Below are 27,992 nucleotides of genomic sequence, written 5' to 3'. Positions count from 1 at the left end.
CACTTATCACTGACAATGAGGTTGAAGCGATGCAGGGGTTGGGGGTACGGAGCTGGTTGTTGTGGGTGGATGCTGGTGGCAGTGGACAAAGCAAAAGAGGAGGGAGGGGGGGTGGTTGGGGAGGAGACAGGATAGGAGTGAGAGACTTTGGGGTAAATGGGTTAATCGACTGGTCCTCTCCTGCGCATCTCCTTTGTTTATCAATAAGCCCGATGGAGTCGGCGGAGCACTCTGAATAATGCATGACTCCTGCCACCTCCCTCCCTCCCCCTCCTCTCCTCTCCCCCTCCTCGATCTCCCTCCCTGGTGAACGAGTGTTTGTGATGACATCAGCGAGAGGTAAACAGACAGCCCTTAGCGGTCCCTGTTATTGGTAGGAGGGGAGGGGGATGGATTATTGGATGCAGGCGGGCATATTACTCTGCCTGTGTAGAAGATTTATGCGTGTGAGGAAGAAGGCGTGATAAACCTACTTTGTGCTGTTATCGCTCCAAAGCTGGATTGAAAACCAGGGAAATGGGCACACACACATGCGCACACGCACACACACATATTAATAAATACTTGCATCCTATAAATGGTAATACCAGTTCTGTCTTTATACAAACACACACAACTTCCTGTTCCCTGCTGCTGCTGATCTGAATGGTTGCTAGCAGAGGGATGTGTGCAGTTGCTGGGGGGTAATTTGTTTTGACAGTGTCTCTTATGATGGCAGAGAGTGCAGGGTGGAGGTAATCACCCTCGCTTGCTGTCAATAAGTGATTTTAATTAGCGCAGCTCATTAGGCTGCCTCAGCAACATGCCCTGCTGACTTTGTGGTGTGGGCTGCTTTGTTTTTCTCTACCTCTCTTCCCTGTCGTGGTCCCTGTTTATCTCTTGTTAGCTTGTCTGCGTTTTGATTTCAGTTCTCTGTTTTGGTAAATTGAAAGCAAAAGGAACATACACAGATGTATGAAAAGAGTTCATGCTCTGTGAACTGCTGTTATAATGGCCTGATTATTTCTGTAATTCGTTTGTGATGTTTCAACACCAGCCTTCAATGCAGCCTGAAACGTGGTGTGTGTATGGCGAGTATTTTAATTAAGGCAGTCAAATGTTGATATTTCTAATAGCCACTAATTGCTAAATTTCCATAGTTAATCGTAATGAATCGCTTTTTCAATTGCATTTTGAAAATTCCATTAGTTTGCATTCCAAATCCGTTTGTAAGTCCATATAACAATGTAAAGCAATTTTAAATAATGTCTTGATTTGAGATTTGAACGAATGCAATCACTTTACATTTAGCATGCACTGTAGTCAGCTTTGATTTAGTGTCATCAACAGGTCTGTGGTAATTTACACTCATCACATAGACGCTGACATCAGTCTGATTACCTTCTACTGTATGCGTAGCTCGTAGGTGGCCGTTGAAGCTCAGAGTACTTTGGTAATACTTTATTCAGTGCATTTACTTTTGACCCGTTAACTGAGCCGTTTGGAGTTTTTAAAGTGAAATGTGCCGTTCAAAAGCGCACTGGTGTTATTTTCCATCAAGACAGCAGCAGGAAGCAAGAAGACGCTGGGGTGGCTCAACTGCAGAGTGCTGAAAGGGATAAACTAGCATGCCATTAAAAAACATGATGCGTTTATTTGGATCTTAATTGCATAGCAGTTAATGCATCAATGCAGACAGCCCTCAATCCATTCATGCACTGATCCAAAACAAAAACCTAATGGCTTTAAAAACCAATTGCTTTCAGGTGATAATTGTGACACAATGATGAAACAACAACCGTGTAATGGTGGCAGAGAGCGTACTGTTTGTCAAGGCTAGCCAAATGTAAGCAGTCAGTGTTTTTTCCTGATATCATTTTAATCCTGCTTTTATCTGAGGGCTGTTGTCATTGGTCAATTCTCACTTCTAGGTATCAGAATCTGTTTTGGGGAGACTTTTTTTTTACTCTTAACATTTGTAATTTTGTGAATCAGTTTCCTCACTTGTTGAATGAAACGGAGCAAACAGAGAAAGTTGGGGGGTCATGTCCGTTTCCTAGATGGAGGGAGAGGGTGAGAGGAGCAGAGGGAGGGAGGGAGGAATAGAGAGGGAGCTTGTATAAATGAATAATTTATGGAGGATTCCTGGAATTGTTTGCCAAGGTGATGATGGCCGACCTGTCTCTAAGCCAAAACAAACTGACTACGAGAACACACACACACACACACACACACACACACGCACACGCACACGCACACACACACACATTGACACACACACGCACACACACTGACACACACATCCACTCTTCAGAGGGGGGTTGACAAGGTTAGTGGAGGCTGTGAGACATGCTGGAGTTTGATAGCTGGGCCTACAAGGGCTGCTAGAAACAGTGTAACACAATTATTGTCTCTGTGTTTGTGTGTACTCTGGGCAGCTGATGACAGTTTTGTGTGTCAGTGTTGATGTGGTTAAAAGGGAAAAACCTGCTTTGTGCCTTTGTGTACATATAAACTTGATAGTTCACAATGAAAGATATAAAATATTGTTTACATGACGGTTTGAGTCGGAAAACAGCTCGCCTCTGTATGCTCCCCTGCAGAAAAAGGATGTCACTACAGTTTTGAGTGTATGAGCTCAAAATAGAAAGACATGCACACGCAAAATATTCCTCATGCATTTGTAATGAACAAGATACCTCTAAGTGCCTCTTTCTTCCTCTGCTCTGGCTGAGAAGATAATTCCCAAACAGCCCATCTCTGCTCCCCCTCCCTCTGTCATATGCCACTTGTTTTCCTCGCCAATTGAATCCTCGTCAGAGTCTCTGCTCTCTACTTGGGGGCTAATGCCTGCAGCGACACAGCCAAATGGCTTTCAACGCACCATTGACAGAGGGATGCAATGGAGAGAGGGCCTCTCCAAGCTGTGGTGCTACTAGACAACCCTGAGTACCTGTAATTGTGGAGCTGCAGTGAAAAGCTTCTGCCGGCTCAAAGGCTTCTGTTTTCAGTGGCTTTAAGTGACAATAAACTCTTTCCAGTGCCTATTTCTGCAGCTAAAAGCACTGTGGAAAATAGAGCCTCCATAGTAAAGTGGGAGTCATTTAAGAGCGCTGCGAGTCATTGGATGTGATGTGCTGTGAGTATTTTTTCTCTTTGGAACGACAGTGAAAAAGTCGTGTAAATAAGCAGTGTACCCATTTGAACTGTCTGAACATGTCTTGACAGAGCAGCAGAGGGACTACTCTGAAAAGATGTAGTTAATGAAGGTAGCAATTACATTTCTCAGCCTGATGTGAAAGTCATGTTTGCCCTCACATAACCTTAATGGAATTGAACATATGATGGGTAATTTATGAATTGAGTCAAAATGAAAACAAAACATTTCGACAAAGGAAGTCTGCTCCTTTGTTTTATTTCCGGGCTCTGGAAAATATGTTAACTGAAATGTCAGAGGAAGCCGACTGAGGGGGAATAATTAACTTTAGCTCAGCTCTGCATGATACAAGCTGCAAAAGCACCTGATGCTGAAACTCACCTGTCAGAATGAGAGACACACCTGTGTGTTTTAACATACCAGTAAAACAATTCAACACAATAAACCGAGTGCTCCTGAATTCCATGGATGTGTTTTGGCCTCACACGGTGCTCTGGAGCAGTGATTTGCTCTGAACAAATGGATGCCTTTTTGGTGAGTCGGTTTGTGGTGACGGTTTGTGATGCTGTTGCTCTAATAGCAGAGTGTATCAGCACACCGCTGTGTCCTACAAGCCCCATGTTGCTCCCCTCGCAGCCATTTCCAGAGAAGTGGTGTGATACTGAAACACTCTAATCCTTCTGTGTGTCATTGTATCCAGCCCCCGCTAATGATGATGCTTTATGAGTCTCCACAGAGCTCCCTACTTCTCTTTCTCTCAGCCCCCCCCACTAGTGCGACCCCCTCCCCACCTCCCCGCTCCCAGTTATCCCTCATTAATTTCCCGTGCCGATCAGATCGACAGGCCGAAAATTCAATTTAATGACCTGCCTCTTTGCTGCGCCTAATATGATTTTACAGGCTGTTCTGGTCAGGGCCCCAGCCCAATTTACATAACGATCAGCCGTGCCAGATAGCGTTGCCCCAGCAACAGAAGAGGGGGAAGATGAGACAGGAGAAGGAGGAAAGAGGGAGGGCACAGAGAAGAGGAGTGGAGATTAGCAGGGAGGGGTGTGAAGAAGCATTTGGATAAGGAGGAGGGAGAGGGAGAAGGCTGAACGAAGAGAGAATGCACAGTGTGTCTGAGGTCAGACGGGGGTTGTGAGATAATTCCTGACAGGCCAGCAAAGGTCCATCCCCCTCCTCCTCTTCCTTCTCTTCCTGTCTCCCCTCCACTAAAAAGAAAAGAATGACACAGAGGGCTGAGCAATAGGCTACCGGCACCTCATGTCCCCTTTTTCCACTCTGTCTCCTCCCTCCTTCTTTCACAGTCAAAACAGGTTAAAGGAGAAAATGAGAGGAATGCAGCGGCGTGCAAAAATGGCGGGAGGGACCCCCCCCCCCCCCCCCACCACCACACACACACACACACACACACACACACACACGCACACGCGCACACACACACACCCACACCCACCCACACCTGCTGGGCCTCCACCCCTAATCTCTCAGAATCAATTAGTTCACCTCCCCTGGTTCAGTCAAACTACATTACCTTTGTGTCAAATCCCAGCGTTTCAGTTCACCATTTACCCCCCCACACTCACACGCTCCACCTTTCCTCCTTTATTCTGTCTCTACTTTTGTGATTCTGTCCTCCTCCTGCTTCTCTCTCTGTCGAAAATACAGACTTTAAAAAAGGAAATGGGTTTGGGCCAAATGTCTTGGGACATTGAAGTACGGCAGGCAGACAGCACAGCAGATCCATTTGTCTGAATGCAGCGTTGTAAAGTGCTCTGTGTTGGTGAAGCTCTGCAGTATCATCTTACTGTCCCTGCTAATATTCCAGGGTCGATACAGAGATGCTCCTGATAGATATGGCCAGAGAGTTAACCTGCCTGCCTCAGTGTGCCCCACCCCTCTCTCTATGGGCTGTAATTATGAAGTATGGACCTCATTATGGTCTCTACAGCCAGATGGTATTAGCATATTTCAACCTGCTAATGAAATAAGGTCTGTGTGTAATGGAGGCAGGAGAGGGAGGTACATTTGTTTAAAGGCCGTCCCAATTTAGTTAAGAAATACTCGATCTGTCCTGAAGGACGCTGCAAACATTTGCCCCTGTATTTTAGTGGTAGTTTAGCTGCTTCATTAATGTAGCCTGTGACAAGCTGTACACTGACACACAATGAGTCTAATATTTCCTCTTTCTTCTCCCACAGACTGAGATTGCCAAACGTCTCAATGCAATTCTGGCCCAGATCATGCCGTTCTTGTCACAAGAGGTGAGTGTCACTACAGATACAGTTGTTGTTTTTTCAACTACTTATTTCATTCATCATGTTCAGTGACTTTACAAGTGTGTCACTAAAGGCCCTGATACTAGGGCGTATTAGAATGACAAAGCATTTTATCTTAGTACATGACGTGTACATTTTAATGATGTAAATGAAATGCTGTAATTGCTGTTGATAATGACATTAGGCTGAGGCGGCCACCTTGTAGTTTCACATGCAGGAAAAACCTGGCACCAGATCTTGTCACACCTAGAAATTCCATTGAACCACATAGACAAAGTAATTACCAAACACTAGAAATAACAGTCCTGCAGAACCTGCATGCTTCCCCAAAAACAAAGCATACACCGTAGAGAGTAAATACAGAGGGAACTCTTGAAGGGACCTGCTTATGTCTGTCTATAATAGGCGGTCCCAATGTGGTGACACAAGCTTTTATTCTTTGTTATTTTTCAAATCATAGAAATAACAAACAGAAACCTGGTGGAAACACTCGGGGATTATATCTTCATGTTGATATTTTCTACAGTGATTGATTCATTAATGTTAATCAGCCCTTGCTCCTTATATATATATAAGAGTAGTTATGTATAGAATTGCTTTTGTTGGATTGACTTTGAGTAGGGTGAGATGACTTTGCTGCATTATGGTGCATATTTTCTCCTCTCAGTTTGAGGGCCAATTTGTAGACTTGTGCAGGTAAACATTCAGGCCCTGCAGGAGAATCTTGTTTTTCTTTTTCTCTGTATTTTGTAAATTATTCTTTCCCATCAGGAATCTAATCTCTGTGTTTCTGTGTCCTGCAGCACCAACAGCAGGTGGCTCAGGCTGTTGAACGGGCCAAGCAGGTGACAATGACCGAGCTAAATGCTATCATCGGGGTACGTGGACTTCCCAATCTGCCTCTCACTGTGTGTATACCCCCTTTTCTTCCTTCATTTGACCTCAAGTCAGGGGCAGAACAGCACATATAGAGGAGAACCAGCACACCTGTACAGACACTTTGGCTTTTTAACCATGCCCACACTTAGCTTACGGGTTTCGCCTTTATCAGCTTCAGTCTGTGTTGCACGTCAAGGATAACCTTGAAAAAGGCTTTAGATTCAGGAGGAACATTGGGGTGAAAAGGGAGTAAGACATGCTCCTTGTCTGACTCTGCCACACTTCTCTCTGAGGCATTTAACCTTCACCCTGTTCAGAATGAATACAAACTATGAACTCTGTGTCCTCCTCTCTTGTGCTGTCTTGCCCTTCTCTGTAGTGGTTTGATTATGTTTTTATTTGAGTTCACAATGTTTGCAATGTGCTGTCAATACTGTGTTCACTGTTGTAATTTCACTGATTGTTGGTTAACCGTGACCTGTCAGCACTCAGTGTGTAGGTCTTAGCAGCAGCCCGGCTCTGATTTTCTCGTCTCAGACGGAGTCAAAGAACATCTGATAGAAAGTAACACAGTCCAGGCTGAGATCAGATCATGGTGTTTCTCAGGTTTCACTTTGGCTGCACTTTAATTAGATAAAAGGTTCCAGCCAACAGACTTAGCCCTACCTCTGACCCAGTAACAGGAGGATTTAAGAGCAGTAAAGTTTGGACAAGCAGTGTGACTGCGGCAGAGATTACAGCAGTAAAGAGGGAGCAGGTACTGAACATTTGTAAGCAGCAGAGGAGAAAGGATTTCAGCTGCATTCAAGCACTTTTTTTCATAATAGTAAAAACAGGAAAAACTCAAAATCTTCTGAGTCAGCATACATACGTTCACCTTACAACAAGCCTGATAAGCTACTGCTCTGCTTGGTCAGCAACACGTCATTTCGTTTCATTGATTGTGCTGTCAGTTAATCAGTTACTCAGGTCATAAAATGTCTAAAAAAAGCCTATCACATTTCCCCAAAGCCATAAGTTCTGTCTTCACGTTTCCTTTTATTCTCTGACCAATAATCACTGGATCAGTCCAGTTTCTGTCACTGTAGACACATTTCTGCTTCAACTGATACTTTATCTGTAGCTGATTGTTGTGTGGTTGCTGCCTGGTGTGCTATATCTGTTTATGTTTCACTAAGTTGCACAAACCCGTGTTTTTGGGGACACTAAGTACATCTAGTTCTAATCCCAGATCTAATCCCAAAACTGTGTGAAATTTAAATAAAACATAAGAATTATTGCCTTGAAGTTTACTTAAAAGATTTATCTTTAATAGTAAATGTGTGATGTTTCATTATGTTATTAATATTTCCAGCTTTAGTGGAGCTTTAATATTCTACTTTAAAGTACAACTATTGATAAATAAACTCTTAAGAAGATCAATTTGACACAATTAATCATCAGTGATGATATTGGATTTAATTGGCTGTTAACTTCAGGTGTTTACTGGGCAGTTTGTGTTTGTGAAGTTTTTTGTAGTCTGTTAAGCTTAAATTTAATGTGATGGTTGTAAATGTGATTCCTCCTGAAGCTTGTTATCAGAGCAGTTTCAATGTGTGTAATAAGAAAACATGATGAAAATTGTTTACCCAAGCATGACCTGTGATCCTCAGTAGGTTTTTCAGTGAGTTACAGAGAACACATTGAAAACAGTAATAGACCTTTTAAAGGAGCCACAGCCCTAAACACACTAAACCCTCTCTAGCCTAATGTATCTTTTAGTGTTTTTCCCTTTCATCTGGTTTGATTTAACTCCTACGGGCAGAGCTGCTTCTCATCTTGGACCCAGATGGATAACTGGCCATTTTGATTAGCCCTCTGAAGCAGAGGTTTGTCATAGGTTAGCTATTCTCCGTGGTTCGGGGTCAAGTCTAATGAGAGGCAACTATCGAAATTCGATTAGAGTAAATGAGCCAGGAGCACAACCCGCAGTTTTCAAGGTAATTACTTCCTATTTCCTCTTTCTTTTTATTCCCCTAACCAGCTCAATGAGACTGTCCACAGTGACCCTGCCTTCATTAAGGGTGGGCAGGGCCAAGCAGAACACACACACACACACACACACACACACACACACACACACACACACACACACACACACACACACAGACACAGACACACAGGAAAACAGGCTTTAATCATAGTGGCAAAGACCTGGCAGGTGATCAATCTTCATGTCCTCTCAGTGTGAGTGAGGCAGTGCGGCTGTGGTGTCATTAAAGTCTCAGAGATATTCACAGAGCATCAGACTCTGGCAGCTTCATTCAGCAGATAGATCAGAAGACAGATTTGAGTCTAGACAACTACACACACGCACACACATACTCACACACACTGGACTGTGTTTCGATATGGGATAAAGTTGACTCAGTATATTAAAGTCCCTGACTGCCTCACAGTCTCTTCCTGAGGTGAGGTGACTGAGGAAAAGTACCAATGATCAGTTTAGACTTCAGGGACAGGAAGATCTGGATTTAGACCATTTAATATGGAAGTAGACCATTTCCAGGAACAAATCTTCAAACTTGAGATTGGGCTGACGTCAATTAAAAAAAAAGACGGATCATTGTTTGCTTGTGTGTTTGTGTTGATTTGTTTCATGTACTCTTTTAATTGTACTCTCAATGCGATTGTAAAGGAGGGCATGCCTTCAATGACTCCTTGAGATTAAATAAAGGTGGAATGACTTGAATGAAAAAAGATATCTGCATATGAATGTAGAAGTTACAGAAGAGGGAAACACTTTGGGTCTCAGATGTATTCTGGTGTGCTCTTTTTCTAGTCAGAGGAATAAGGACTGATCATGTTTTGAAGATGAATATATTCTCAGAGTCCATCAGTTAATGCAAAGGTGGAGCTTTTTCAAAGTCTCTTTAAAAAGATATACACACCTGTCTGCAGATTTCAGCCCACCAGTAAACACTGTTCTAAACTCCCTCTTCATCCTCTTAAAGAGGAAGTCTTTGCCTTTTTATTAGATATTTAAATATCTGCTGGCTGCCCTGGAGGTCCAAATTACTAACAGATACCTCAAGAAGCCAATCATGAGAGGATGGTTGATCTGATTTTAGATCAATCACACACTTCTCTTAATCAATAAGATCTTGTAAATTCTTTATGAAGCACGGAGCGAAAAAAAGAATTAGAAACAGGGAAGAATTACACTCTACCTTCTAGTGTGAGCTGATTTTGACGAAGCAAGCTCATAAAGGCACCACTTTGGACAATGGGAAAATATTTAGGCTTTCTTTAAGATGTGTGATATTTGAAATGTAACTGATTAAGACAAAATAATGAATATAACGATCTTTTTCAAAGATATGTCTTATTTCATTCCGATATGTGCCAAAAGTTCTGAGATGGGTGATGCATTCAAAAGAATCTTTTAGTTTCCACTAAATCAACAATTAAGTGAAGCTGTCTGCTGGAAATGTTCAAACCTTTAAAGAGGGTCCAGGACCAGAGAAACCTGTAAACAGTAACACATGGTTTCCATAACATTAAACATAAGACAACATGAGTTACCTGCAACCGAAGTGTGCTGAAGTGTTGGAGAGGCGACTGAAAAGCTAGCATAAAAATGCAAACAAGTGTCCTCGGTCCTACTGTCTGTTTTGCATAAGTTGCGACTGGAGGCGACGTATGATTGAGTTTGATTGAGTGTCAGAGGTGCTGTATCATTTCCATCCTCCTGCCCTCATTTCCATGATTCAACACAGGAAAAGATTGTACAGAGATAATGTTTAACGATTTGGTTACAGGCGCTGTGCTGCTTATCGCCAACCCTTATGTAAATGTTAATATATCAAGCACGCAGTGTAAACTTTATACTACCTATTTTTGTTGTTGACGTCATTTTGTATTTGATTACTTTAAAAGAAAACGTGTTTTACTACGCACGTGAACTAATTACAAAATGTTATATATGTCAGGTCTATGTTTCAGGGTCTGGGCTTTTCTTATAAAGTATTAGAGTTCAGAGCAGAGTATTGGTGTACATACCTTCATCTGCACGTTTTCTACAGGAGGTAGATGTAACCTCAATGACAGCAGTTATTGAGGTTTTAGTTTATAACACTGACCATTTCATTTTTATTTTGTTAAAAAAATAAAAAACTAGCAGGAGATAGCCAACTTGTATTGGAGGCAACAGTTAGTAAAAGCATCTTGTTAGTATTATAGTTTTATTAGTGCTAAAATAAAGTTGTAAATGGATTGGTCAAGTAACAGAAAACATGTCTCTGATGGACTGTTAAAGGTCACATGTTATAATAAATGATAAATAAACACAGCTGAATATCTTCAATCAATCAATCCATCTTTATTTATGGCACCAAATCACAACAAACATTATCTCAAGATGCTTTATAAACATAGCAGACCATACTCTGTTATATTATCAACAAAGATCCAACATCGGAACAGGGTAAGACTCCGTCTGATCTCATCTTAATCCACCATGAGTAGAGCACTTTGCAGCATTTAGAAAGTTACTGTGGTGACGACAAACTTCCATTAACAGGCAGCATCCTTGAGCAGAACCAGACTCATGTTAGACAGACATCTGCCTCGACTGAATGTGTTCCATCCTCATCATTAAAATATTCTGAAGCTAAATTTAGGATGCAACTTTTACGACTAATCTGTAGTTTTGTTTCTACTTTGCAATACAAGTATTGTGGAGTCCAAATTGGTGTTGAAATATCCCATAGTTCTCCCACTCTGCTACATCAAATAAAGAAACTGGTTGGGAGGATACAATTTCAAGCAGCGCCTCTAAGCCACAGAGAACATCAACCACCTTACCAGGAAAACTTAGGATGAGGTCGGCTTACAGCACAGAATAGCTCTTTATCATTTAAGTAAGGTGCTTCAGAATCCCCCTCTGCTCATCGGCTGCACGGTAACACAAATGTTGTCTTTGCTTTCTTTGACAAACAATGATTCAGAGAATTTGGATTGTTGATAAGACATTAATAGCCACTTAAAAGACAACTGTTTGAATTCCTGGAGATCTAAAGTCGGCTGATCCATTTATCATAGGTTACAACTTCAGTTTTCATTTTCCTCTCAATGCTTGTTTCATTTCTGGCTGAATCTCTTCTCTTCCTCTCTCCTTTGACCCAGCAGCAGCAGCCGCCTCATAGTGTCTACCCAGCCTTCATGGTCAGTGTGCAGGGGACTAAACAAACACAATCTGTTTTTCTTTTAAGTGTTTGCTGGCAGTTTGTTAACAGACGTGATGCTTCTTTCAGACTAGGCATGTCTTGGGTGTGTTTGTATATCTTGTTTGCATTGTGTCTTTTGTCTGCATTAATCAGGTGATGGAGATTTCAAAGTTTTTTGTTTATTAACCTCAGATACTTTCTCTGTTTCTACCACTGAAATCAATCCGATCTGTTTTTAGCGTCAGATGTAGTCTAATCTTTGTCGCGACAACTCAAGGAGCTATGATGAGCCACTGAAGCTGTTGTAAAGCACAGGATAAGTAGGTAATGTGGCGTTGACTGCCAGACTTATTAAGCCGGTCTGCCAGCTGGTTTGTGCCGGTGCTGTTGATGCGTGTTCCACCTGACAGTACTGTTCTGTAGGGAGCCAGCTTCGCCTAGTTAACTTTAATTGCCTGTTTCCTGTGGAAGTTGCCTGAGCTGCGGCGGCATTTACACATAATGAAAAAAGATAAGTGTGAAAGGAAGCCAGCTCTTTATCCATGAATATTGAATTGGAAGCAATTTATTTTCAGAATTTTCTCCCTCTTTCTCTCTTTCCCCTCCCTCCCCTCGTCTCTCCTCGCTCCTCTTCTCAGCCATAGCTCGTTAATGAGGCTTCTTGATAATGATCCCTGCACGCTTTTCCTCATTAGGCACACTCAATAGGGACGTCCCTGCCTCGGTCCCTCTCTCTCTGTCGTACTCTTGTTATTTTCTGATTCTGCCTCTCCCTCCTTTTTCTTCCTCTGGCTGCCCTTCCTCTCTTTCCGCCTGCGTCTCCTTTTTCACAACAGATAGGCTACTCTGCACACCAGTACAATATCGATTAACAATGCTGCTACTCGGTCGCTTATATCCATTGTGCAATTTCGGGTCCAGCTTCACATAATGAGCTGACTGAATAATGGCCAGCTGCTAAATAAACCTTTAAATGTGGTGAGCCACCAGATATACCCTGGTCCAGCTCATGTAATGAATGTATGGATGAGCTTATTGAAGTTCTATCCAGCTAGCAGAATAGCAATCATGTTTTTTTTCTGTTGCAGAGAGGCGGTTGATGGATGTGCTAAGTGTTATTTAACCTTGTTTTAAAGCACTTGCTTCCCTCTTGCCTGAGTGGCTATTTAACTCCTGTCTATCTACTCACTCCCTCCTCTCTGACGGCCTCACACACACAGACACAGACACACACACGTCCATGGCCTCTTGGGAGGTGTGTGTGTGTTCTCCATTGTGTCTGTACTTAACTGCATTCTGCTGAAGGAGTGGGTGTGCTTGCTTGGTTTTCCAGAGTGTTGAAAGGTTTTGAGGTTTTTGAGTGTAGACCTATTGATTTATGACTGTCCCAGCTATGATTGAAGCACAGCAGTTTGGAGGGAGAGAAAAACTGTCATTTCTGAGAATCAGAGGAGACCTGTTGTCAAGTTGAACACAGTTGTCACATAAAGATCTTGTAACATGGGGGAAAAGATGAGCAGTGAAAGCAGAGTTCGATTAAGTCAAGGTCAGAACATGTAAAGAGTATCAGGTCTGTAGATAGTATGTAAACCACGGGCATATCAGTTGCTCATTCATGTAGAAACCTAAAGTAACAAAGTAAGGAAGCTTCAGTCAATCCACACATCTGACTCTTTTATATTAATCATAAAGCATAAACATGATTGTGTACTTCTAACTTCTCAAGTGTTAATGTCCTGCTTTCTTTCTCCCTTATGACTGAAAATCAGACATGCACTTGTGTTTCATTATGTTGACCAATACCTCTTACTACTTCTTTGCTATTCTCAGACATAACTGAATACGTACTTGATTGATGAAGTATCAGTTAGTTGTAGCCTTGCTCTGAAGTTTTTCTAAAGTGAAGTATCAGTTTATATAGGTGCCTAATCAACAGTGCCAACTAGAACGTGTAAAGGTATCAAACTGTTATAATTGGTGCCTTATGATTGGTCAGCTCCACATGCTTAAGGCTGAGAGTGTGAGACAAAGTCATAAAAAACGCAATGAATGGAGATCAGTTTTCTTTCCTCCAGATGAAACTCACACCATACAACCAGAGATATGTACAGAATCTGTTTTTCCCCTCAGCCAGTAAGCGAGCTGGATCAGCATGTTGGCACTCTCTGTCAGTCTATTCTGCATAAACGGTTTGGCCTTGAACTAAATGGGCTCAAAGCCAGCTCTAATGCATGAGTGGAGTGTGGTCATCCATGGATTCTCTTCCCAGCCGACCCACTTGTCCTGTGTCTTGTCTCTGTGCGTTTATTTACAGCAGCAGCAGCTCCAGGCTCAGCACCTCTCTCACGCGGGCCACGGCCCCCCAGTCCAGCTCCCCCCACACCCGTCAGGCCTGCAGCCGCCCGGCCTCCCCCCTGTGACTGGTGCCGGCGCCGGCCTGCTGGCTCTGGGTGCTCTTGGCAGCCAGGCCCACCTGCCTGTAAAAGACGAGAAGAACCACCACGACCTGGAGCACAGAGGTGAGGAGCACAGCCTGACACACACTCACTGCCCGCAGCGTTTCACTGCTGATGGGGGACTGTTTCTCCTTAGAACCTGTTCTACCAGCCAGATGCATTTATCATCGAAACAAGCCTCTGTGTGTTTCTACATGTCAGTGTTTACGTAATGAATCACTGAAGGACTTGACCAAACATTCGTACAGATGTTGGTTTAAAATATATCAAGAAGCAGACATAATGTTGATGTAGATAAGTCATACATCCTCTGAGCTGTTTTTGTTACAACATTAAGTTTCACAGTCTAATACGTTAACCCCTATAAAGGATTCATTGGCTGTAACTAGTGGTCTTGTATTTGCTGGTAAACCCTTCACTGATGCTTTATTGATCAGTTATCAGGCATTAACAACAGCCATGTAGCTACTCTTGGGTTAGAGTTGATAGAGCTGACGTCTTTCTCATTCTGCAAAATTTGAAACAAAGGCTGCTGTTCTAAATGTAAATAATGAATTAATTTATAGTGGATAATAAACTCTCTGATCTGCAGCAACAAGTTCTCACAGTTAATTAGAAAGCGACAAGACTCGTTGTGACCCTTCATTTATTACTAAGTACAATCATTTTGAGTCATTTGTATTTCTAAGTGTTGGGTAACCAATAAAGGGTTTTTCTAAATGTTAATATTAATGCCTCGTGTCAAGATGCCTGCCAACATCCTCCTAAACGTCAGGGGTCAAAAATCTACTACAGTTTACTTCATGAACCCGACATCTGAAAACAATTAGAAGATGTCTTATGGAGGGAAAAAGTACAAGCCCCAGTTTTCACAGTGTGTCAACATCAGGCTTGCTGTGTCCTCAGAAGCTGCTCTTATAACTGATTAATAAAGCATCCAGTTATGATTTATGAAGCTGTGACAAAGCTGTAAGTTATAACTGCTAAACCCTTTAACAAAAGGTGTCTAATGATATATTGTTACAGAACCTATACCTTTTATAAACCTGTGTATCTGCTAACTGAACAACAGTTTTCTGGTCTGAGTTCTGACTCTGGGTGACACCCATACTAATTTGTGTTTTGTCTTTCTCCCTCCTGGCCCCTCATCTTTTCACTCGCCTCTGGCCCTTCCTCTGAAAGAACGCGAGTCGAGCACGGTACGTTGACTTTCGTCTCCTCCGTCTCCTGTGTGTCTTGACTTTGCCGGTCTCTGGCTCACTGTGTTTGGTGATTAGGTGTACTTTACATAGTCTTAAGCTCCCTGTTCAAGAGAAATTCATGCTCTCTCTGTAAGAACACACACTTTTTTGTACTCGGGAGGTTGACTGAAATCAAATAATGAAGTCTGGCCAAATAAGCCGGTGCCATCTAATCCAGGTGGAAAATGACTCCAATCACTGGGCGAGGATTAGTAGTGAGCCAGCTCCTTTAATTTCAGCACAATTAAAAGCGACTTTGACTCTCCTTCTCTTCTTCCTTCATTACTTTGGAGGATTCACTGTTGCATGTGTCCAATACCTTCCTACTTTTCATCTCCTTTTATGTGCAGCTATCCCTCTTTCTGCATACATCTTTATTTTCTGTCCTCTCTTCGTCTTCCTTTTCTTATCTCTCTAATTTGCTGGTTCGCTCTGTCTCTATCTCTCTCCTCCTTCTCATGTTAAAAGTCCTTGTTTATTGGACTGGCTTAAAGCTCTCAGTGAGCTGGAGCGTGACGACCTGCTGGATCTGCTCTGCCAGATTGAGTTCCCATTGACTGGCCATCCTGAATGGGCCCACTCATGTCTGAAGGGAACCCAAACTCTTCCCCTCTGTCTCGTATGGTGACAAGCACCTGCCAGTGCGACCGTACCTGATCTCTTTTCCAATGAACACACACACACACACACACACACACACACACACACACACACACACACACACACACACACACACACACACACACACACACACACACACACACACACACACGCGCACACACGCGCACACTCACACGTCCTGTCCTGTTGTCTCAAAGCATTGGATACCAGAGTAGGAGGCAAATGCAGGGTTATTGAGTCTAAGCAATCCATTAAAGGTCATGGGCCCAGACACACGAACAGGCTGTTAGAGAGTTGTGTCTGCCAGGCAGCGTCTCTACACCAAACCAGACCCTCTTTTCCTCGACAGTAGCTGAGCAGAGTCCATATTTTTACCTGAGGGGGATAGGAAATGGCAGAAACTGCTCCACCAGTTTTGTTTTTCCACTTTGTCCTTCTGTCACCCTTTCACTTCATTTTCAAGTTCTCATTTCTCTATACCACTCCTCTTTCCCTTCCCTTTATTTGCAGCCAAGAAGTCAGACATCTTCTCCTCTCCTCTTTTCACCAAATCTACCTCTTCCTGAAGGCAGGGATTTGTTGAGCTGCCTGACAGTGTGGCCTGGCCTCAGGGTCTTACTTGCTTCACTCCCTCTCACTCACCCCCCCTCTTCCTGCCTCCTTCTCTGCCTGTCGGCCTGTTTGGCAGTGCTACCCCTCTACACCAGTGCCCAGACTACAAAAACCCCGTTTGCAGCTTCTGAGAGAGTGCCAGCCTGTCCGGGCATTCCCACTAGTGGGGAGAACTCATTGCCACACTGCTACGCTCTCATGGCTTGCCAAGTTCCTTTCCTGTTTTGCTCTCTTGTCTTTCTTCCTCTTTTTTTTTTCTCATTTTCTCACTCTGCCTCTTTCATGGCTCTTTTCTCTGCTGGCATCACCCTCTTTGTGTCTTCACATTGCACTCTTGTCCAGGTTCCTTCAATGGTCTCTTTCTTTCCTTCCTCTCTCTCTCTCTCTCTCTCTCTCTCTTTTTTTTTAATTCTGGTTGATTTTCATGAACTCTGCTGTCATTTTCTGCTGTTCTGTCGCTGCTGCAGGCCACACACACTCAGAGACACACTTTCACTCTGGGACTTTGCAGCAGTCATACATGTCTTTCTTCACAGTCAAACAGAGGGACATCTTGGTCACTTCCTGTTTTTATTTGCATGTATTTCGATGTAGCAGAGCTGGAAGCAGGAGTTGAAGCTGTATTTGGTTTAAACAGTCAGAGGTCAATATGTGCAGGAGGATTTAATGTCAGGTTTTGTGCGTGCATATTTACACACATACACTCACAGCAAATACCCCATGCTGCACTCTGCTTCATCCTCTCTTCACCTCTACTCAACCTGCCTTAAGCCTCACCTAGCTCACAAGTGAATGCTTTTGTCTTCCAGCTGTGTTTTGTGTGTTTGTGGGTTTGCTCAGCTGCCTCATCTCTTTCCTCCTTGCTCCACTGCTCTGGCAGCAGCAGCAGAAGCCGCATGGCTAAGCTGTCCCACAATCCTCTTCTGCACCATCTATCCTAAATCAGTCCAGGAGTATTGTGCGTTACAGACGATGTCACTGCTTTAACAAAGGAAAAAGTCCTGAAGGCGTGCCTGGACTTAAACGCACCGCTTTGGTAGTTTCATGTTTCTGTGTCACATGCTGCATCCTGAGCTGTGATACATTTATTTGTCTGGGCAGGGATGACTTTTTCTTTTGTAGTCCCTGACATCTTACATCCCTACATCGCTACAGTAAACTTGATCTAAATCAAAGAGCCACAGTTTGTTCTTCAGTTGCAATTCTCCAGCCCTTGTATGGGGTGTATTTTATGGTTATTTACAGCCTTTTCAGGATGTCAGAGGTGAAGTTGAGGGAGGGAATCAGAGTGTCTTATCTGCATGTTGTTGTTGTCGTTGGCAGAATAACTCGGTGTCACCGTCAGACAGCCTGCGAGCAGCAAGTGAGAAGCACCGCGGCTCTTCAGATTACAGTCTGGACTCCAAGAAACGCAAAGTGGACGACAAAGACAGCATGAGCAGATATGTGAGTGATTGCTTTTATTGATTTCTTTACTTTACAGTGATCATTTAGCAGCTCTCTGAATGTTACCCTTCAGAATAACTTTAATTCAGTTAATAAACCAAAATGTGAACATGTTAACAACCTGTTTATTAACTGTTATTTCTTTATGTAAACATTATGGCTTTGGTAATGCTTATAGGGTTTATTATTTTTCCTTGAATTTTTCCTGAGAAGGAGTGAGTAACTTGGCTCTTATTATAGTTAAAATGTAGAGTGTATATAAATGGTGCATATGCATTTTTCTGTGCAAAATAACAGTTAACTCAATGTTAGTAAATCTGGTATGGTCTTTAATCTGATCTGTAGGTTGAAAAAAACAACAGACTGTTTATGTCCACTGTTAGTGTGTCCCGGTAAGCTGAGCCTGTCACTTCTTTACAGGACAGTGACGGAGACAAAAGTGACGACTTGGTGGTGGACGTTTCCAATGAGGTAAGACTGTTTGAACTAAGCTGCTCAACCACATTCCACAGTGTGAACGCCGCACAGAAACTAAACACAGCACTCTTTTGTTGTTTGTCTGTCGGAGCCTCAACACCTTTCACAGCGCTGCCAAAAAGTCTGTCATAATATTGGTTGTGTGTGTGTGCCATGAGTGTGTGCCCACTGTATTTCTTTAGCCATTCATGCAGAACATAAGACAAAGAACACAAAGAGAAAATGGAGTGACAGGTGAATGAAAAGTGTGTGTATGTGTTCGAGGGAGAGTATGAGCACGCATGAGTATATTTATCTGTGTTTGCACATGAGGCCCGAGTTTGTTTGACCTACATGTTCATGCCAGTGGCTTTCCTCCACTCTGTTTGCTCAGCCTCCCTCTCTTTCTGTCTCGTTAAACTCTGCAGGATCCGGCCACCCCTCGAGTTAGCCCCGCTCACTCTCCTCCAGAGAACGGCCTGGATAAATCCCGAGTCCTGAAGAAGGATGCTGCCCCCAACAGTCCTGCCTCCGTCGCCTCGTCAGGCAGCACACCGTCCTCCAAAGCCAAGGACCACGCCCATGTGAGTGTGAGCGACACAGTGAGGGACTGGAGATGAAATAAGGAGGTTACAGTGGAGGGGGTAAAGGGTGAGCTGACAGGCTAAAGGGCATTTGTCAACTGAAGTGGGTGTCCATGTGAAGGACTTATACGCAGGAGGCTTAGCAGGCAGCTGCTATGAAAGGCTTGAAGGGGGCAGAGGGCGGATACACTCTCAGGAAATCAAACCCTGTGGCTCATTCCTCTCAATCTCCTTTATGGCTTACCCAATAAACGGTCATTTCTCCCTCCACTCCAGGCTGTAAATAACCCAGAGACGCTGCAGCAAGGGAACTGCTGTCTCCATCTTTTCTTGCCTCCACTCATCTTCTCTCCCTCCAACCCCATCCCCCTTTTCTTCCTGCACAGTAGCTCTCTCAAACTGTGCTAAAACAATCCTCATGCATCAGTTTTACAACAACCACTTCAATGAGAATTAGGATAGATTTATAGTCCACATCACTCCCCTCCACCTCCCCCGACACCCAGCTTCTCTCTGCCCTCATTAGTGTGTGTCACCAAGATAAACCCCCAAACCCCCCCCCCTCCTGCTGCAGAGGAAGAAAGATGGATTAATTATGAGAGAAGTGTTTGGTCCGCCATCTTGCTTGTCTAGCCACTCTTAACAAGCTTGACTTCTAAGCTAAGGTTTATGTCCCAACCCCCAACACACACACACACACATACACATACACATACACACACACACACACACACACACACACACACACACACACACACACACACACACACACTCACACTCACACTCACACTCACACTCAAACACACTCACTCACACCAGGGCTGTAATGAAGTGTCAGTGTTAGATTGGATTACCTTGAGCCGTCCACTCAGATTGTCACTCTGGATTTCCCTGGCAGTGGGGGTATTTTTTGACTCACTGGGTTATTTTTCTTCACTGTGGGTGATGTTTCATTTTAGAGTGTGGTTGAAAGTGAGAGTGAGCTTACACTTTGAGTTAGAGGTCATAGAACAAGGTCACACCCAGAGATTAAAGGGTGTATCTGTTTTTAGAACGACAAGTCGTCCACACCAAGCCTGAAGTCCAACACGCCAACACCAAGAAATGAGGCCCCGACACCAGGAACCAGCAGCACGCCAGGACTGAGGCCTCTCACCATGGGCAAACCACCAGGCATGGAGGCGTTAGGTACCTAAACACCCTTACTGTCATACTTTTTAACAACTGTAGTAATTCACTGATTGGCAATATACATACTATGTTGCTGTTTTGAGAATCTGATGAATTTTACTGAAGCTGAAATAAGATCTAGGAAGTAAATGTCTGAACAAACAGGAACAGGTTTAATGGATAGATTACCAAGAATCCAATGAGCCCACCTCTAACTGGTTTTAGAGTGCTGTGAGGACTAAATGAGCTTCTTAAAGACATTACAGTTGAGTTAAGTGAATTTTGAGCAGCATTTTTTGAGATATGGAGATATATGAATCTCCTGATAACAAGTTAATTCTTGAGAAAAGAATCCCCATAAGGTCGAGAGGTCGCTGGCTTTGAGTTTTCAATCTCGTCACATGGTCTTCCTCTGCAGAAAGTCACCCAGTCAACAGAAATATGAATCATGGTTTCGTGTTTCTAAATGTCTGAGTGTATCTCTCTTTGCAATGTTTTTTTCTAGATTATTAAAATGTTTCTTCTCCTCTCTAGCCGCTCCTGCCCTGCGTACACCTCTGTCCATTGCGGGTTCCTACGCCACCCCGTTTGCTATGATGGGTCATCATGACATGAATGGATCCCTGACCAGCCCCGGCGTCTATCCAGGTCTCATTTCACCTCAGATGAGTGCTGCAGCGGCTGCCGCTTATGGACGCTCTCCCATCGTAAGCAGTCCAGTCTCTTTTTATCATTACAAATCAGATATGACCTTATTGCTCATGACTGAGTAGATGTAGCTGCAGCTTTAAATATGTATTCATATATTCCACCTCTGTTAGTCTGACATGAGGAGCCCTCACCACCAGCAGTGTGAATTCCTCACTGTGCTGTTGTAGAGTCTTGTCTGCAAAATGACTTTGAGAAACTTGAGCATTCATGGTGTATTTCCATACCTCATTGTGAATATTTCTGCTCAGCTGGCTGCTGCTTGTTGTGTGTACATAATGAGAGAGTACAAAGACAGCAGTGCTCCTTTACTTTGATGTTAGTTAGTTAGCATTCTAAAGGCTTTAAAAAAGGCTCCCCCCCAAAATGCAGCTCCATGTTTGAAAGTCTCCCAGGCTTTCATTAGCATTAGCTGACAGGATGTTGTAGCTTCTCTGTATGCAGTGAAGCTGAATCTATGTCTTTCATGGGATTTGCCTGCAAATGATTCTAGTTCCTCAGGGCGTTAGCAGAAAAAGCAAAGCATAGTTTTCAATTTGAATATTAGCTTAGTCTAATGTATCTTTGAAGATTATGAGTTGTTGTTTTTAACTCTTTGCTCCTCTCGCTTCTGCAGGCGGGATTCGACCCTCATCCCCACATGAGAGCTCCAGGCCTGCCAGCCAGCCTCACGTCTATTTCTGGAGGGAAACCGTGAGTATCTTTAGTATCTGCTGTTCTTGTGACCAGGTGGCCTTTACCTGACTCAGACTGACCACCTCTTCTCTTCCTCTATCCCCTGTAGAGCGTATTCTTTTCACGTGAGTGCGGATGGTCAGATGCAGCCTGTGCCCTTCCCTCCAGATGCACTGATCGGTCCGGGCATCCCGCGCCACGCTCGCCAGATCAACACACTGAGCCACGGGGAAGTGGTGTGCGCTGTCACCATCAGCAACCCCACACGCCATGTCTACACCGGCGGCAAGGGCTGCGTCAAGATTTGGGACATCAGCCAGCCAGGCAGCAAGAGTCCTGTGTCCCAACTCGACTGCTTGGTAACTAATCGCTGTCTTGTTTTTAGAGCAGTCACGGCTTAGAGGAGAATTGTGAAATGTTTGTACAAGAGTTTTGTGTTAGTGGATGTTTCAAAGTGGTAACAAGCAGTCTAACCAGAGCAGAAGCATAATGTTCTTATTTCATGAGGTCTGTGCAAACTTCCTCCTTCATTAAGATTATCTTGAGCATCAAATGTAGCCTGAATCCACATCCCATCGTGGCTTTTCCCCAGATCCCATCTGACAGGGATGTGAATAATTCAGCAAAGTGTCTCTGCTGTGCTGAAATAATCCTTGGTGAGAAAAAAAAGCCTGCTGAGTAATGATGTTCTGATTGGCCGACCCTGTCTGCCATTACCCAGCTCATTACTTCCTCCCAACTGCCTCCCATTTCTCATTTTGATACTGCGGCTCCATGCCGTTCAACTCATAAAGCCTTCAGCACCCTTAAGGTGCGTCCAGAGTGCAGTTGGGTCTTATAAAGCCATCAGGGTGCTGTTTTAATTTGACCGAGAGCTTCAGCAGTCCTATTGATCTTTTTCTTTCTGCTCTCCTGGAGCTCGGCCAACAGCTGCAGTCCCACACACGCTCTGAATCGCTTGTTATAGCTGACACCCACATCTTCACTAAAACACAGAGGAGTCAGCAGCAGTCTTAAAACTTCACTTGTCAAAGAGAACTCTGCTTGAGTTTAGCAGAGATGGTCTCGATGTTCTCAACAGAATCATAACTGAGTTAGTCCTGACTGACCTCCACAGATATTTGAAGAGTTCACAGATAGTTGACGCCCATTAACACAGACCTTGACGATGCTTGTTTCTGTTACAGAACAGAGACAATTACATCCGCTCCTGCAAACTGTTGCCTGATGGCCGAACCCTCATAGTGGGTGGCGAGGCCAGCACGCTGACCATCTGGGACCTAGCCTCACAGACGCCCCGCATTAAGGCGGAGCTCACTTCTTCTGCTCCAGCCTGCTATGCACTGGCCATCAGTCCAGATGCCAAGGTCTGCTTCTCCTGCTGCTCGGACGGAAACATCGCTGTGTGGGACCTCCATAACCAGACCCTCGTCAGGTCAGTGCCGTGACTCAGAGGATCAGATTTTTCAACATAAGCACATTTAAAGACTTCATCTTCTTCATTTACGTCTGTACAACCTAAAGTTTCAGAGCTGTTAATCCTCTGACTTGATTTTTTTTGTCTCTTGGGGTGCTGCAGGCAGTTCCAGGGTCACACAGACGGTGCCAGCTGCATCGACATCTCTCACGACGGGACCAAACTGTGGACTGGAGGGCTGGACAACACAGTCCGCTCCTGGGACCTGAGAGAAGGACGACAGCTTCAGCAACACGACTTTACCTCACAGGTAGAGAGAGGCCTGTAAAATCAAACACATGAAGAATTCTTGTCTTTTTGGCTTTGGAGTGTAAGAAATAATCCTTGTTGCAGATCTTCTCTCTGGGCTACTGTCCCACTGGAGAATGGCTGGCTGTGGGCATGGAGAGCAGCAACGTGGAGGTGCTGCACCACACCAAGCCTGACAAGTACCAGCTGCACCTGCACGAAAGCTGCGTCCTCTCGCTAAAGTTCGCCTACTGTGGTGAGTTACAGACAAGCGGTCCCCTTTAATGATGTGTGAAAGCAAGCGCTGATTTCTCTGCAAAATAAACATCGGTAGGCATTTCTCATTTTGAGGGAAAATACCTTTTTAGCCAGATAAAGACAGAATCTGTATCGATCAAACACTTAGTCTCAAACTCAATTTGGCACGAGATCTTCTTGGAGCGCTGGTCTTTGCCCAACTTTGTCTTTAGATGAGTCATAAGTGGAAACCTAGCTTCTTAAATGACATGATGAGACATGTCGGCATGACAAAGTTAAACTGATATTACATTAACTGGGTCATTGATCGCCAACTGATGTAATGTTAAGACTAAAACCCTTAAGGCATGACTTCCATAAAGGAAGTCTGAAATATGCTCATGGGGTAGGGTTTCAAAATGTAGAAAGAATAAAGTGATTAAACTGAAGCTGTTGTTTTTATTGATGACCACTAGCTTAACAATCAGCAGTAGTGGTCGGCTGTGTTGCCTGATATGTTAGCCAGAAATAACTGCCAACATCAACAGTGACATATTGTTATTGTTACAATCTTTCATATTTATGTTGATAGTGTGATTGTTATTTATCCGTCGTACATTGTTCTTAATGGTGTTCAAGTGTCAGACCACTGCTTGCTCCTGACACTCTGCAGTTGAAACAGCACAGTAAAAGCTTGTAACTGTATTAACAATGAAGCCGTTATTTGCTCATTAGAGACTGGAGTAATTGCTTTTTCAGTTTAAATCATTGTGCCTGTCGGGCAGACCAGCTGGTTCCAAGTTTAAGGCTCTGAAAAATTAGGTTTTACTATCGCCTCACTTTTTTTTTTTCAGAACTGTCTGTATTCATTTCCACTCACAAGACCCCCCCTAAGCACAGCCTCATATCGCTGCCACACAGAATGGGTTCATTCAAATGATTCTCACTGCTTCAGAGCTCTTGCTGTCACTAATTAAATCATTAGCCGACTAGTCAGTGGGGTAATTAATCAGAGGCTGATTAAAACAATTATCAGGGTGGACATGGTGTGAGGCTCCTTCATTATGTGCATTTTATGACAGTTAATGTAATAGTATTCCTCTCAGTGATAAGGTTGCAACACTCACAATCCGGCTGTTCATTTGTGTTTTAAGTCTAGAAAAGACAAACAAGACTGTGTGTGTGTGTGTGTGTGTGTGTGTGTGTGTGTGTGTGTGTGTGTGTGTGTGTGTGTGTGTGTGTGTGTGTGTGTGTGTGTGTGTGTGTGTGTGTGTGTGTGTGTGTGTGTGTGTGTGTGTGTGTGTCTGTGTCTGTGTCTGTGTCTGTGTCTGTGTATAAAAGCACACATACCTTCAGATTGTTTTCTCAACCGCTCTGTTCTGTGTGTGCAGGTAAATGGTTTGTGAGCACAGGGAAGGACAACCTGCTGAATGCATGGAGGACTCCGTATGGTGCCAGCATATTTCAGGTAACTACAGGAAACACTTCGCACAGTTAATTAAACGCTAAAAGGGAATTTTACAGGCCGGATTGAAGGTATTCAGAAATACTGTCAGTCCTGTTATACTGAAGGTTTTTGTCAGCTCATTCAGAACAGAAGCATTACTCCCTGGATGATCTGTTCTTTAAGTGCAGTCAGCACTCTGAGCTTTAATCTGCATCTCACTTTTCTGACAGTCCATGGAGCGAGCAGAATGTATGTGTGAGCTAAGGAGAATGTAACCTGCTTCTTTAAGATATCGCATATTTTAGAAGAGTGAATCTCATCGTTCTTAGTATGACCAAGCTGCAAATGAACATAAAATGTTAAACTTATTACCTGTGTGGGTAGAACTGCAACATGTTAACCTAAAAATTAAAACTGATATTTTACTAAACTGAGAAACAACATTATCTTTTAGGGACTCATGTTCATTCTTGTTGTTTTTGCTCCAACAGTCAAAGGAGTCGTCCTCCGTCCTGAGCTGTGACATCTCAGCAGATGACAAATACATTGTGACAGGATCCGGTGACAAGAAGGCGACAGTCTACGAGGTCATCTACTAAAAAGACGAGGCTCCTGCTCAACTTCAGCACTTCTACTGAGATTACTTTACTTTCTGCTACCAACGACCAACCATCTGTGGACTACAACTCGCTAAGAAGAACCACAGATTTGGCAAAGTCACCTGGCAGGGATCGATGGAGCTGTTGGCATTAGGATAACTTTGCTGGAGAGATTTCTTTTTCTTCTTTTTTTTTTGGAGGGTTTATTTTTGGGTAACATTTTTTGTGACTTCAGAATTTTTGCTGTTTTTTTCCTTGAGAATTTTTTGGTTTTGGCGGATGAAGCAGCGCTTCAGTTCTGAGACCTTTGTTCCACAGATGTCTTGTGAAAAGTGTACATATCGGATTAAAATAAAAGACATTTTATATATATTATAAGAATATATATTTTCATGTCCTGGGTGTACTTGTGATTTTTTTTTTTCGCCCACTTGGCCATGACTTGGGTAGGAGAAGAACATAGAATACAACTTTTTAACAAGTTTTTCTCTGGTTTTCTTGAAGCCCGTTCTCCAGGCTGACCTTTTCAGAGAGCGGAGCATGAGTCCTGTAAGTAGGATGTTTTTGTGGAGATTTCAAAATGGCCTTTTGTCACAGTGCTCTTACCGAACGATGGAAATGTGGAGTCCTTTAACTCTGGCAGAGCCTCAGCTGGTTTGGACCACTTCATGACTGAGCAGGACTCTACCATTCAGAAGAAGAGATGGATGTAAATTTAATTCCTATATATGAAAAGACCTTTTTAAAATGTACATCTCTGTCTGTGCTATCTTTCTCTGTTTGTTTTACCTTGTTAGATTACAGGAGATAGGGGACGTTTAATCTTTAGCCTAACCCTTGGACCTCAGTTGGCAGCAGAAGCCCTGCTGCAGGCACAAACTGGATGATAATGTGCTTTTTGCTAACTTGACGTAATGTGTATGAATTGCACCATCGACTTCTTGGCTACAGACTAAACTCAAACAGTCCAATCTGCGCTGTTGGACTCTTTCTGCTCTTTGTATCTTATCACTATTCCTGGAACATGTTTGGTCAACTATGATGGAAGGCAGAGAGACGTGTAAACGCTCACGTGGGAGTTAAAACAAATGAGGATATCAAGTTTCTCTTATGTTGACATTGAGGCATCGGTGACTAATTCTGGTTTGTACACTGTGCTCCTGATTCTGTCAGCATTTTCCAAAACAGAAATGAAAAGGGGTTAAGTTTGTCTGTCCCTCTGAATCACACCAAAGTATGTAGCAAATGCTGTCAGCACTGAAAAGAAATGTACAGTTGTTAATAAATCAATAAAACTGTTTTTGTAGAACGGCCGTGTTCCTTGTGATTGAACGACTGATGTTTCACCTGGTGTTACTGAAAAATACACGTTACCTGTGTTCATCTTAAGTGTGATGTAAAGGTGTAAAGCTTCAGGTTTTTTTCTACAGTAAAGTGAAACTAAGGTGAGACTTTGAATCCAACAGTTAAATGAGAAGTTTGACTTTTTTTTGCAAAGAATTACGGGAGTAGATCGATTGTGTTCTCAAATGTTAAATAAGATGCTACCTCATTAATGGTAGTCCTAACAAAAACAGCTAGCTGGGCAGTCTGTGACGCAGCCCAGCCAGACTTGTTCTGAAGCTCACTAATGAACAGCTGACTGCTGACCAAGAACAAGTCTGGCCTGTAAAACTCTCTTTTCTCTAAAACAGAAACAGGAGAGGTTTATAGAAAAGAGTCAAATATTTATCCATGGTGAACCTGATTTTGATTAAAGTTTTTCTTCCCCTCTCTCACATCACACTCACTCCTCTGTCTATGGGAAGTTCTGTAGTCGGTGAGTAAACCGATTTAAAATGAATGTTCAAGACTGAAGCTGCTTGCATTTGTGTGCTAATGCATTTTGACTCACCTCTTTGTGAACACGGACTTTACCGTTGTAAAGCTTACAGTGAAACATGAAGACCAAATGTTGTGCAGGTTGCTTCATCTGTGAATCCATCTCTGTTGAAAGAGGAAATGAAGTATTGAGTTTTTGGAGTTAAATTCTGATGGCACATGAGATCAAACTGACAAGTGTTTCTTCTCTGTGAGAACGTTATGGACTGGATGCACATATGTTAGCTCAAGGAAACTTTGCATCACACTATAATATAGAAAAGCAAACAGAACTGTATTTATTTATAAATACATTAACTTCCTCATGGACTCAAAAGAGCCCACTGATGAGAGCCTCAGCCTGCCCCATGGGTCATGTGACCATCACCTTGCAGGTGAAAGCAGCCCTTTGAGAGTCTCCCTGTGTGTGTACCAGTATTCATGTCTTATGAAATGCTCGTCTAAACACTGACCTGGTTTTGTTCTGGACTCAAAGTAATTTAGAATCAGTGTTAAACAAGCAAAGTCACAAGCATGCAAAGCTTCAGAAAGACAAAAAAAACCCAACAGGAAACAAACGCCACTGCCAACAGGAAAATCAAGTGCAGGTGTAATTTTTGGTAATGGGAACAGTTAAAGTGGTGGTTGTGACACACTGATGTGAGAGCAGT

At 43.2% G+C, this 27,992-nt stretch overlaps 1 protein-coding gene and 1 long non-coding RNA gene across 13 annotated transcripts in view; one reads left to right on the top strand and one right to left on the bottom strand.

The window, feature by feature from the left end:
- LOC117810258 (transducin-like enhancer protein 3-B) overlaps positions 1-26,770 on the top strand; it is a 143,503-nt gene extending 116,733 nt beyond the window's left edge. For 3 of the 12 annotated variants that reach the window (XM_034679987.1, XM_034679992.1, XM_034679986.1), the window contains exons 6-22: positions 5,341-5,403; positions 6,222-6,296; positions 11,464-11,502; positions 13,819-14,023; positions 15,101-15,159; positions 17,758-17,880; positions 18,301-18,351; positions 18,765-18,920; positions 19,973-20,108; positions 20,625-20,797; positions 21,415-21,491; positions 21,583-21,832; positions 22,661-22,908; positions 23,053-23,200; positions 23,284-23,434; positions 24,807-24,883; positions 25,354-26,770. In XM_034679987.1, the coding sequence (XP_034535878.1) occupies positions 5,341-5,403; positions 6,222-6,296; positions 11,464-11,502; positions 13,819-14,023; positions 15,101-15,159; positions 17,758-17,880; positions 18,301-18,351; positions 18,765-18,920; positions 19,973-20,108; positions 20,625-20,797; positions 21,415-21,491; positions 21,583-21,832; positions 22,661-22,908; positions 23,053-23,200; positions 23,284-23,434; positions 24,807-24,883; positions 25,354-25,461 (2,139 nt within the window). In that variant the 3' untranslated portion in view covers positions 25,462-26,770. Of the gene's footprint in view, positions 1-5,340; positions 5,404-5,991; positions 6,115-6,221; positions 6,327-11,463; positions 11,503-13,818; positions 14,024-15,100; positions 15,160-17,757; positions 17,881-18,300; positions 18,352-18,764; positions 18,921-19,972; positions 20,109-20,624; positions 20,798-21,414; positions 21,492-21,582; positions 21,833-22,660; positions 22,909-23,052; positions 23,201-23,283; positions 23,435-24,806; positions 24,884-25,353 lie in introns of those variants that run through there. The other 9 variants (XM_034679988.1, XM_034679994.1, XM_034679997.1 and 6 more) reach the window with 9 other exon arrangements.
- Positions 19,502-27,449, bottom strand: LOC117810269. The gene is made up of 3 exons (XR_004630746.1): positions 27,356-27,449; positions 26,068-26,145; positions 19,502-23,155 (listed from the first exon to the last, which is right to left on the bottom strand). It is a non-coding gene; the product is annotated as an uncharacterized LOC117810269 (long non-coding RNA).
- Positions 27,450-27,992: the final 543 nt, after the last annotated feature.

This window comes from Notolabrus celidotus, chromosome 3 (genome assembly GCF_009762535.1).
Source record: "Notolabrus celidotus isolate fNotCel1 chromosome 3, fNotCel1.pri, whole genome shotgun sequence".
In the NCBI taxonomy this organism is placed as follows: Eukaryota; Metazoa; Chordata; class Actinopteri; order Labriformes; family Labridae; genus Notolabrus; species Notolabrus celidotus.
The sequence above is the reverse complement of the archived record's forward strand: the minus strand, read 5'-3'. Positions and strand labels throughout refer to the sequence as shown.